Source organism: Vespula vulgaris, chromosome 11 (genome assembly GCF_905475345.1).
Source record: "Vespula vulgaris chromosome 11, iyVesVulg1.1, whole genome shotgun sequence".
Lineage (NCBI taxonomy): Eukaryota > Metazoa > Arthropoda > Insecta > Hymenoptera > Vespidae > Vespula > Vespula vulgaris.
Genome location: NC_066596.1, coordinates 344,972 through 357,773, shown reverse-complemented (window position 1 = coordinate 357,773; position 12,802 = coordinate 344,972). Strand labels below are relative to the sequence as shown.

General features: G+C 30.1%; 2 protein-coding genes across 5 annotated transcripts; one reads left to right on the top strand and one right to left on the bottom strand.

The window, feature by feature from the left end:
* Positions 1–507: 507 nt before the first annotated feature.
* On the bottom strand, positions 508–6,251 carry LOC127067643 (suppressor of hairless protein). 4 transcript variants are annotated; one of them, XM_051002840.1, is made up of 2 exons: positions 5,254–6,251; positions 508–3,627 (listed from the first exon to the last, which is right to left on the bottom strand). In XM_051002840.1, the coding sequence occupies exon 2, from the start codon at positions 3,505–3,507 to the stop codon at positions 1,987–1,989; it is 1,521 nt and encodes a 506-aa protein (XP_050858797.1). In that variant the 5' UTR covers positions 3,508–3,627; positions 5,254–6,251; the 3' UTR covers positions 508–1,986. The 4 variants fall into 4 exon arrangements, with proteins under 4 accessions (XP_050858797.1, XP_050858795.1, XP_050858798.1 ...); XM_051002838.1 differs by having other exon boundaries at positions 508–3,611; XM_051002841.1 differs by having other exon boundaries at positions 5,326–6,251.
* Positions 6,252–7,169: 918 nt separating this feature from the next.
* On the top strand, positions 7,170–12,642 carry LOC127067767 (DNA excision repair protein ERCC-5). The gene is made up of 10 exons (XM_051003093.1): positions 7,170–7,927; positions 8,057–8,174; positions 8,309–8,484; positions 8,731–9,156; positions 9,237–9,450; positions 9,545–10,791; positions 10,882–10,980; positions 11,068–11,281; positions 11,365–11,601; positions 11,686–12,642. The coding sequence occupies exons 2-10, from the start codon at positions 8,087–8,089 to the stop codon at positions 12,339–12,341; spliced, it is 3,357 nt and encodes a 1,118-aa protein (XP_050859050.1). The 5' UTR covers positions 7,170–7,927; positions 8,057–8,086; the 3' UTR covers positions 12,342–12,642.
* The last annotated feature ends 160 nt before the right edge of the window (positions 12,643–12,802 follow it).

Here is a 12,802-nt window from a genome sequence, read left to right as displayed (position 1 = left end):
TTTTTAAGTACAAATTTTGAATTTTGAATGTTCATTTGTATGTAACAATTAAATAAGTTAACAAATTCGAATAAATTTGAAAAGATTTTCCAAGATCATACATAAGTTTACGTTTTGTAGATAGTTCATGTATGAAAGATAAAGTACTATAATATATTTACAAGTACGAAGATAAATTAGTGCCATCAATAATCCCAGTAATTATTAATAGTAATAGATATTATTATAAATACCTAGTTTTACACCGAATTACATTTTATATGACTTATTTATTAAAATACACAACATTTTTGCAATCATTGCAATCATACAAATTCCGATTATGTACAGATAATTCTATTTTCAGATATAATCAAATTTTGACTTATGTATATATTATTTATTTCGCTGACTATTGTTTTGTTTTACAAATTTATTTTTATTTTAAAATTACTTGGTATAATCTAAAGTATAGTAAAAAAACATTGCATTTATTTTTGTCATAGTATTTAGGAGTAGGAAACATTTGGAGCATAAAGTAAAAATTATATAATGTAAATTATGTCAATTTATTCTAAAACACATAATGACATAAAAACTCATATGTATAGATCTTTATAATTAATCAAGCTTTTAAATCTCATGCTTGCTCTTTTTTCTTTAGAAAAAATATTATTAAAGTTAAATATACATTTGAGAAATTCCTAATTATAATCAATAGTAATGGTAGTTACGTCTTTTGTTAATTATACAAGCCATGTTTCTGTAAAAAGTTATTTTTTTGCCTGCAGTATATAATGAACAATATATGAAAATACTATGTATAATGCAGAAAATCGGTAAAATTAGTAAGTGTAAGAAATATGTTATTAAAATTGAAACAAAATCGATTTATTTATGTATGTGTATATATGTGTGTGTATGTGTGTATATATATGTATATATATATATATATATATATATACAAATATAAATACATATATATATATACACACACATACACATATATTTACATGATGTTCAACATAAATTTGGAGTCACGTTCAATTCATACAAACATTTAGATTCAAGCAACATAAATTTTTACAATATACATACTAATTAAAAGCATATAATTATTAAAATAAATCGATATAAACAATAAGATTGTTTAGGTGTCATTTTAATACAGAAAAAGAATATATAGTTTCTATTGACAAGATAATATCTGATCTTCTTAGATCAGCATTGATTTACACACAAACACACGTACATTCGTTCAAAGCTTCGATATTTAATGGACGTCTTAATAAATAATAAAATTTCTTTGTGATTTCATTCTTGTATGAATCTATAAATGTGCAAAATATTTATTTATGCTCATTTCTAGACACATTGCATATTGCATTACATCTTATCCTGCAGGTAAAATATTTATGTGTAACTATATTCTTTCAATAACAGTAGTTATAAAGATCTTTTAAAAGTGACTGGATCACTGTTAAATGCACAACCATTCCTTCCCTATTGATATGCAATTATACAAGTTACATTACATATCTTTATATATATGCATTTTAAAATTGTTGTTCTCGTATATGTTATACAATTATGCTGTTACATTTGAGTAATATATCTATGAGCATCATTCAATTAAAACCCGTCAACCTGTCTTTTTATTGCATAATTCACTAATTATTCACATTTTTATCATGTAATTTCTTATATCTAAGATTGCTATAAATTATTATCTCTGTAAATTTTTATCAACAACTTATATGTCCATATATTAATATGTAAATAATGCACGGTATTGTACATATTTTGCGCACCTTTTACAAGGTGAGCTAAATGTTACGTTTTTATACTGTCTAAATTTCGTGCAGCGCTATTGACTTCCACCGATAACATCTTCATGATGTAGATATTACCACTAGTACCCTCAATATTGTCAACAGATGCAAATGGAACATCATTTGTATCACTATGTTTTAGACTTTGGTTCATATTATAATTATCTAGAGAACATCAGAGGCCTGATTGCGGAGGTTGATGCGTATTCCATGGTACATCAGCTATTGCTGATGACATACTAGCTTGATTGTGCATGGCACGTGGAGCTCTCATTATTTCGTCTGCAGGTGGACAATGTGGGCGTGGACCAGGCTCAGGAGTGTAAGTAAATGTTAGACCAGTTGCATAAATGATTCCATCATTTCGCACTAAAGAAACTGGAACTTGTGTAGGCTGCCGTACCCACAACCATTCTCCTCTAAAGAGTGATATATCAGGTACAACACATAACATACTTTCTTGACATCTATACATTGTCTCTGCCTCAACATCTCCAAACCATACTTGAAGATTAGGAGTAAAATTGTCACCAGTTAATTCAAGCATGGCAACATCTCCACCACCATTTAAGTGAAGACTATGAACAAGTGGTACGGGTGTTACAGGTGATCTTACTGGTCCCATGCCTTCAAAAAACTGATATTCTGCTTTATCTGTACTGATTATCGTCCAGCAAGCACCATCATTTATCATTTCTTTATTTGCTTCTTTAGGACATGGTGTTGCTTGGAATTGTATAATACGTTCTTGAGAAAGACAAAGATACATATGATCCGTATCTTTCATATAGAAGGCGCATTTATGCAGCTGTGATACTGGATCATCTGCTTCAAGACTGGCCATTTGCTTATCAACCTTACGAATTACTAATCGTGGTAATGCCATCCCTGTGACTGAGCATACTAACTTCACTGTACTGCCATAATGAACATATCCATCACGCACTTGAAATTCTTCAGACTCACTTTCATTATCATCTAATAAGTGAATTGTAAATGCACCCCACTGTGTGGAACTTGCATGAAAGTTACCATTTTCTACATGGAGATAACGTGTACTAACAGTCTGTGATCTTAAGCGATTAAAAAGTGCTACTCTTGTACCACTTGCAATACATAAATCTGCATTTTTTAAAGATTGTTTTTTCTTAGAAGGTTTTGAAATTACTTTTATTCTTTTACTGTGAAATACACCAATGTCATGTCCACTTCCATAAAACATTTTTACAGAGAGCATAAAATGCTTTCTTTTGTCAGAATCTGAAATATATAATGTTTTTGCCGCACAATATTGTTTTCCATTATTGAGATCAAGTTGTTGCATATCTTGATCGGAATTGCCAATTCCAATGAAAGCACAAAGTTGAGCTGACTGTTCACTTTCACCTTCACGAAGCATCTGTTCTTGTCGCATTCTCCAACCATCACCAAATAAATAAATGCACGGTGGAGGACAAAAAAATCTCTTTTCATTACCATATGATTTTTGTGCTACCTTAGCATGCAGAATTACAATCACCATGTCACTTCGATCACGTAGGTAACGTTCCATTGCTTCACGAGTAAGTCTCTGATCTTGATGATCAGATCTATACATGCCTGAGCCATAGCGAGGATACACCGACATGACTGAAGTCGGTGATGGAGGAGACTGCATGCCATGAGCCATTGTGGGCAATCCAAATTGATGTGGCATATTTAAATTTTAATTCTATCTTCAAGATTATGCAATTCTTTGCCGTTGTGGCTAACTATATCCTCATTTCCTTTGCATATTTTATCCTTTCAAGATCTTCTTATCTGTGAACAATAAAAACTTCACTAATTATAAAATTTGTCGATCTAAAAGTTTTGTAAGAAATGCTATATTTTGTAGAATTATAGATTGATAAATTCTTTTAAATAGACTTGATTTAGAATCTAACAATCAATGGAATTCACTATAATACCTAAAATACAAGTAGTATATAATTCTTCTTTTTAATGTATTAAAATATATTCATATTATTTAACAGAATATAAGACATATTATTAACATAATATAACACATATTATTAACACAATAAATGAAAAAATGAAGAAAGTTGCAACTTTCATAAATACAGTGCAATAAATGTTTACGATTATGTATAATAATATAATGCAAAATTTAAAGTGAAGCAAAATATATTTTTGTTACTATTAAAATGAATACAATGAATCTTAATAAATTATTAAAATATTTTTATAAGCTTATATAAATTTTATAAGCTCACATTGTATTATATGATAAAATAACAAGTAAAATTATAATAATATAACATTATCTTTATAATAGAACATAGAATTGCGTGATTATATCCTTGTAATGAAATTCAAGATTGTATGTTCTTTTAAAGCTTTAGCGTGAGAAATATTGTTGTTTTTTTATAGTACGAGCCGTAATTAACCTACAATATTTTTTTGCAAACTAGCAACTGAGAACTGCCTGCCTTAATACAGGAAGAAGCAAACATACACATGCCATGGGAACCGAGCTGAGCTCATTTTTCTTTTATGAATTAATGTCTTTCTGGTCATCATACTAGTGCTATTATATTTCATATCTACATCCATTAAATATATTTTAATTAGCTATATTTGTAAATCACTAAATGAAATAAAAAATAAACAGGTACATATTATTGCATTACAATTTATTCATGATTTCTATATTATAAATAAAAATTTGTTTTTCTTTCCATAAATAGCTAAAAAACAAATCTAATAACTAATATATTATGATGTTTTATTAATCTCAATATATATATATATGAGCGATGGCAATGCATATCTATGGATAGCATTACTTGCAAAAACTGTTACTGGCTTTTACAAGTTATTTTCGAGTTTTCTGCTGCATAATTTATATAGTAAAACGAATTATGTATGTAGTATAAATTGAAATGACTTAATTATTTAATCAGATGTACATATATTAAAAAATTGCATTTTACAATGCAATCATTTTCGTGTCATAAAACAGAAATTATAAAGCGTAATTAATTTTATCATAGCTATGCTGAATAGAAATTGAAAAATTAAAACGTATGATATTTCTCATACGCATCGAGAAAATTTTCTATACTCGTTACTACATAAATTTTCGAAAGAGAATCATTCAATTAAATTCGCAATTCATCGTAACGTTACGAACACAGGTAATTAACACAGTAATAGAAAGGAAATGTTCGCGTAAAAATTTAACGTCATTGATTCTCGTCAAACTTTTAAATATAAGCGCGTTATAAAAACAAATACTGATGAGCGGCTCTGTATCAAAGTAAAACTTGAATAGTAACAAGTGAAAATTTTTGCGCATGACGTTCTTTTAAATAGAAAATGTTCTACTCATTCTATCTTTATCTACACTCACATGGGTTTTAAATTGTTACGTGCGAAAATATCACATTTGTTTATTTACCTCCTTTTGGCTTTGCGAGGTTACAGGCACATACCGCTCATATAGGACTGAGGTTACGTTCCTAGGACTCACCTCATTTTGATTAGTAACTCGAATATAAATCCATATTCATGCACATCTTTCAGAGCCTTGATCATTTGTAAATTTCCTTTAATTCGCCGATCGTTCACCATTCACCGAATCCTTACGCATCCTTTTTGCCCACTCTCTCTCTCGCTAATCCATTCAAAAAACACCTGTTCACTTTCCGAATTTTCCGAACAGTCCTGCCAACCGAAGTAAACGAAATACACATTCGTCGGGCGCGCGCGCCTCTTTAAATGTCCTTTCAAAGTATGATGCTATCACCTGATACAATGTTTTTTCTGGTTTGTAGGGAAAATACAAATAAAGAAGAAACCAGAAGTAAAAAAATATATATACATATAATCAGCAAATGTACAGGTAATATTTCTACGCGTATAAAACTACATGAAAAATACGTGTTTCTTGTCTTCTTGACAAACTCGAAATCTTCGGTGAGAAAATGAAAAAGCGCATATAGCTATTTGGAACGCGTGAAACACTCACTCCTGCCGACACTCGTCGAGTAACTAAGTTCGGTGCGACAACGTAGAGTTATTACCGCCGCGTAAGTGGCTGCAACAGGGCCGTATTCCAAACTAACAACTGAAGGGTGCTCCGGAGAGAGGCGCTTGTTTTCATCAAGAATTAAACGTTCAAACAACCGAATATCGTGAATTAGATCGTAATTCATCGTGATCTGAAATGTCACACATCGATTTTACTTTATACAAAAATTTAAGAAGTATCGTTTTTTCTCTACGTTTTAAATTATACTGATTTTAAAACCGAAAGAATACTTTTCATTGTAAAATTATATTTTTTTTATCTTTTAAAATTGATAAACCGAAGCGCTCGTTATCATACGAACTAACATTTTCTTCCAAAAGAATTCTTAGCAATTAAAAAAAATATCGCAATAATTCGGAACAACGGAGTTACACCACTGGGCCGCAGTTTCTATTGTTTTACTGTTGTACAATGGCCCGTCCGACCTAAGCGCCTCCAGTACCCCTCTTGCTCCCCACCTGAAACGAACTATTCCCCTCTCCCCCCATCCGACCGTGGAATTGCTGCCGCAAAAGGATGTTGGGGTTACCCTAGGGGGCGTGGGAAAAACCTGCTGTGGGAAAGAGTGGGTGGCCTCTACCTCACTCCACTTCTGCGATGATGACGATACGATGTATATAAACCGCGTCTCTATGAGAGAGAGGAGAGAAAGAGGGACAGAGAGAGAGAGAGAGAGAGAGAGGAGTGAGAGAGAGAGAGGGAGGGAGGGAGAGCAAGAGAGAGAGAGAGAGAGAGAGAGAGAGAGAGAGAGAGAGTTTATATGCTTCGCATAAGTGCACGTGTGTTAGTGCACGCGTTGTTGCACGTTGCGTGCATTCGTCGACGTGCATCCATGACTTGCTGCGTAATATGGAACGTGTGCGTGAGCGCTCCAAGTTAATGCTTATAATGGTACTACAGTTGCTCGATCGCGTATTTATCGATAGTCGAATAAATGAAAAAGATGCGAATGGCGTTGAAAAAGGATCGCTTTCTTTTTTTCAAATGATCTTTTTTAGAATGTATCTTTAGAATGTATGTTGTTTCTGATTGTCATAGTGCCTTAATAAAAAATAGAGAAACAGAAATAATTATATTTTCACAGTAACGGCAGATATAAATTATATTATAATCTTTTTTCTTTCTTTTCTTTTTTATTTAAATGCATTAGTCTTTTCTACGATTTTTTATTATCGTTACAATAATTTACGTAATCTTTTTTTGTTTTTATACGATTGTTTTTTATACGATTATAGTTTTCTGAAGTTCTTCAGTACGAAATAACTTTTTTATTTTTACAATTTAAAAGATTGCTTAAATTAACTGTTCATAGGTTTGATACAACTTTTATCTATAGATAACTGGATAACTTTCACTCGGAAAAAATATTTAGACAAGTAGGAATAGTGTTTTTATTAGTATAATAGTATACCGCTAAGATATGACAGAAAATTCGAATAGAATACCGTCCTAAGAAAAAAATTGCTCTTTCGCTCTTCGCTCATCTTCCCTATCGTAAAACCGAAGCGTGAGAAAAAAACGTGTTAAAAGAGGAAAACCGTTGTATATACATGTACGAACGAATTGAATTCTTTCGCTTGAAATTTATACGATACATTTATAAATATATTTATATAACTCTTACATTATTTTTGCTATTTTGCAATATAATATTATTTATTTTGTGAACCTAAAATAATATTCAAATACAAATAATATATAGAGCAAAAGTTCTTCGTAAAAGGACATGCTAAAACACAATCGAATTAACATTCATTTAGTTTAAGAAAAAGGATTCGAAATAAAAAATGAATAGATTATACAGCAATACTTAGTTTTATCTAAAATAAAGGATATATAGCATGCAACACTAGCAGAGTGCGCTAGTCGTATTGTTTTCGTTTATCAGCTGATCGGTACGCTAGTTCGCATGACAATCGTTTTATATTCTGATTAATTGTTGCAAAATAAAATTCATTAATATATCATTAATTCGAATTAACGGTACAAGCGTATACAAATGTCAATTTTTGAGTGTTCATTCGTCGTACAAAACGATTATGTAAGTACAATTCCTTTTAATTTTTTAATAAGTTAGGCTATGATAACGATATGATATGATAACGTTAGTTGGAAATATATTATGGAAGTACTTACATGTTTTTTTTTCAACGAATTTGTTATTTAATAGTAACAGTACTAGAAATTTTATTTTGATATCATGGGAGTTCTTGGTTTATGGCGATTAATTGATGCTACCGGAAAACCAGTTCCTTTGGAGACATTGGAAGGAAAAGTTTTAGCTATTGGTATGTAAACATTAATTTTTATATCTCTATTAATAATATTACTTTTATGTGTATAATGATATTATACATCTATCTTTAATAACATTTAAGTTTGTTAGTTGGATATATGATAGCAACTTGGATATGTTTTTTAGATGTATCGATATGGATTCATCAGGTGTTACAAGGATATCAAGATCGTCATGGTAATCCTAAGCCCAATGCCCACTTAATCGGATTATTTAATAGAATTTGTAAACTGTTGTACTATAAAATCAAACCAGTTTTTGTGTTTGATGGAGGTGTTCCTATGCTTAAGAAATCCACAGTTGTAAGTATATGTCATGGTGTGAATCGCCATAAAAAATAATAAATATTTTATTAGTATATTTTTATGTAATGCATTTGTTTTTTCTTTTCTTTTTTACAAAGATTGACGTAGCATGCAATGTAGCAAGAGAAGTGTATGTAGTAAAGCTGTTCGTCTATCTTGATTATAATATTACCTGTAGATAATTAGCACACCGTGGGAACCAGGTAGTGAGAAAAGAGTCTCCTCATTCTTTTGTGTTTGCAGGCTGCACGCAGGAAGCAGAAATCTATCGCTACTAGTAAGGCACAAAAGATGAAGGCAGATTTGATAAATAACTTGATAAAGCATACAGTTGTGAAAAGTGTATTGAATAAGAAAAATGTGGATGGAAAGATTGAATCTTCTGAAATATCTACTAATATTTACAGTAAACCATCTGTAAATGATGTTTTCAAACTACCAGAATTAACTAATATAGATGAAAAGGACTATATAAGTAGCGATGATTCAGATTCATCTATGCAATTAAGTCCAAGAAAGCAAACCAAATGGATGGGCAATATACATAGTGTAGATTTGTCTACTGCGGAATTTAAATCACTGCCTGCCGACGTACGTTATGATATTCTTACAGATCTTAAGGAAACTAGAAAACAGAGTTCATGGGGACGTTTACATGAAATGCCTGAAGTATGTATAAATTTTATTGAACGAAATCATATTGACTTTTGAATTTTAAAATGTATATTTCTACACTATTTTAATTTTAGGAATCAAATAAATTTTCTACTTTTCAAATGAAACGTTTATTAAAACGTAGATTTGTACAAGAATCACTAGAATCTGCTGAGAAAGAGATGGGAGGTAAAACCTTAACTTTGGATGAATTAGAGAAATTATTAACTGAACAGGGTGTGCAGACTAATAGAGACAATGCATATCGTATTGCATCGGACAGTACATCTAGAGTGATTTATATTAGCGGTAAGTTGTGAAAGAATATTTGTAAATCTTGTAAATCTTCAAAAATTCTGACTTTCTGAGAAAGATATTGAAGAAGTGTGTTATTATTTTGTAGATAAAGATACATTAATTCGGAATACCACCGAAGATAAAACAAATAAGGAAGATGCCTTAAACAGAATAGATGAGGAATTTGAACCTGTTGCAGGCCCCAGTGGCATTGCAATAACTCGTAAAAGTTTAAATGAATTTCAATTAAGCGATGGAGATAGTGACAGTAATTTAACAAGCTATAGCAATTCTGTACCTATTATTGAAAATATGAATGATTATGAATTTGGTAGCGATTGGGAATCAGAAACTGAAAAGAATGAATCTTTACCGCTTCCTAAAAAGTATCAGAGCAAAAATATCATTAATCCTGCTTTGACATATATGTTAGAGCATAGTAATTTAACGCAAGAACAAATTATGCAACTTATAGAGCAAACTAAAAAAGATAATGACAAAAAAACTAATACTCATTCAAGTGCAAGTACAAAATCATTACCTATATTAGAACCAAGTATAAACAATACAAAAAATGAAAAGAAGGAACAGCAAAAAAGTACTGAAGAAAATTTAATTGATTGCAATCAAATCGTGGAGAAGAATATACCTATATGTCCATTAGAAGATTCTAATTTGGATATTTCTACAGGAAACATTGAAAATAATAGTAATTTTCAGTTTGTAGAAGACAATGATAAATTAACTTCAGACGAAGAGAAAGTTGAATGCCGCTCACAACCTACTGCTGTTCCTATAACATTAGATACATATATGACTGACTCAGACTCTGATGAATTTATTGAGATACCAGATGTTCCAATACCTAATTCAAGTATTTCAAAAGAGGTTACTAAAAAACATGTTATTGAAATAGCATTTAAATCCAATGAAAAAATTGAAGATGATATATTTGCAGATGTATTTAAGGAGTCAAGTCAAGATATATGTTCACAGTCTACCAAATCTGTTACTCCTTCATTAATAGAACAGACTATTTCAACAACTGTTTCTCAAGATTTTAATAAACAAAATGATAAGGAAGAAAGTGAAGTTTTAGAAACTTCGACATCAAAAAGTTGCAATTTTCATAAAATTTCATTAGATAAAAATACAGATTTGCACGAAGGGCACACTCATATAAGTCAATCAAGTAACGTAGACGAAGAACAAATTAAGAAAATTCAAGAAAGCAAAAGTTTCATAAATGCAGAACCAGAGGTTACTTATGATACAGTTAAATTATCCGAGGATACAATGATAGAAAAACATGAAGTTTTACCTATAAACGAGACTGAACTTTTAGAGTTAAAGGTATGGTAAATTAAAACGTTACTCGATCAGAAAGATTATAATTATCTTATTTGCTATTGACTCGTGCTTAGGTAGATTTTCTAAATGTAGGCAAATCTAGAAGATGAACAGAAACAACTCACGGAAAATATCGGTAAATTGGAGAGGCAAGCTACAGACATATCTGATCAAATAAGAATCGAGGCTCAGGTAAAACTTAATGGTCAATTTTTTTCAATAAGAAATTTTTCATTCAATGAGAATTATAGAATTATAGAATGTTATATGATTTTATAGGAGCTTTTACGTTTATTTGGTATACCATATGTTGTTGCACCAATGGAAGCAGAAGCTCAGTGTGCTTATTTGGAGCAGATTAAACTTACCGATGGAACGATTACAGATGACTCCGATATTTGGCTTTTTGGAGGGCAATGTGTTTATAAAAATTTTTTCAATAACGACAAGAAAGTATTGCAATTTCAATTTTGCGATATACAACATCATTTTAGTAAGTATGATAAATGTATGCCTTCGGAAATTGATTCTAAAATATCATAGAAGTGTGATAGTTATGACATATATACTTTTTAGAATTGACTCGTCATCAATTGATACAATTAGCTCTTTTGGTTGGAAGTGATTACACTACAGGTATACCTGGTATTGGTCCTGTAACGGCACTTGAAATATTAGCTGCATTCCCAACGCAAGGAGATAACTTATTACACGGTTTAATTAATTTCTATTTATGGATACAAAAAGATAAAGCTATAGATTCTAGTAAAAAAAGTTTACGTAACAAGTTACGAAATATAAAAATCGAAAAAGGTAATCCTATAGTTATATGTAATTATTTATCGATTATTCTCCTTCATTTAGAGATGATTATATCTGTTGGTATATGATTCACAGGTTTTCCAAGTCAAGCTGTTGTACAAGCGTATATGTTTCCTTCAATAGATGAATCAAAAGAAAAATTTACATGGGGTCGACCTAATATGATCTTATTATCTGATTATACGAGCTTAAAATTTGGATGGAGTAAGAATAAATTCAATGAGATAATAAAGCCAGTAATAAAAAGAATGGAAGAATCTAAACAGCAACAAACAATAGAATCATATTTTAAATTAAAAACGATACCAAAATCTATTGAAATGAATCTAAGTAAAAGAATTAAAAAAGCTGTTAATAGCTTAAATAGTGGAAATATAGAGTTGGATATTAGTGAAACTGATACGAATGAAAAGACGAAAAAGAGTGCTAACAAACGAGTACATAAAAAACAAAATAAAAAAGAGAACAACGACGATGTAAATTCTATTAAATCTAACATTATAAATGAGAAGCTGACACCTAATGTATCTATTGATGATAATAAAAAAAGTATTAAGGAATATATACCACAAAGAGAAAAAGACAAAGCAAATTCTTTAAAAAAGAAGATGCACGCAATAGAAATATTTAGAAAATCGAAATCTGGATTAGATAAAACAAAAAAGATCAAACGTAATATTCGAAAAATAGTACAAGAAGCGAAACTTTCTGAAAGTAGCGATAGCAATTAGAAGATCAAATGATAGAATTTATAAATCTAGCACTTGTATAATATATTCGTATTGTATAATCTATATTTAATTACCATACAAGTTTTTACTTTTATTTTACGGAATGTGAAATCGAGAATGAAATCAGTATTGAGTTGAAGATCTTTCACAGTTTATGTTTTTGTTTCATATAGAAACAATATCAAACGATATATTTTTGCATGAATTATTCTTTCATATGTTGTGAGTAATGAATAAAGTGAAACTGTATTTATTATTATTAAATTGTTCCTAAAAATATAATATATTTTTTATAAGACAATTTTCTATATTTCTGATTCAATCGATTCCATTCATTTAAAGTCACACATTACATGTATAAGTATGTAAAAATTATTAAAAAACCATTTAACGCAATTATCTCTAATGAGCGTGTATACATACTTTGTTTATACATTATTTAAGGTTTTTGCAACTAATTT

What these genes read in the sequence shown, in the direction of transcription:
- LOC127067643 (XM_051002840.1), bottom strand. Translation starts at nt 3,507, where the DNA reads ATGCCACATCAATTTGGATTGCCCACAATGGCTCATGGCATGCAGTCT.
- LOC127067767 (XM_051003093.1), top strand. Translation starts at nt 8,087, where the DNA reads ATGGGAGTTCTTGGTTTATGGCGATTAATTGATGCTACCGGAAAACCA. An exon ending in AAATAAGAATCGAGGCTCAG is followed by an intron (nt 10,981 to 11,067) that starts GTAAAACTTAAT and finishes ATGATTTTATAG; the next exon opens with GAGCTTTTACGTTTATTTGG. An exon ending in AAATATAAAAATCGAAAAAG is followed by an intron (nt 11,602 to 11,685) that starts GTAATCCTATAG and finishes TATGATTCACAG; the next exon opens with GTTTTCCAAGTCAAGCTGTT.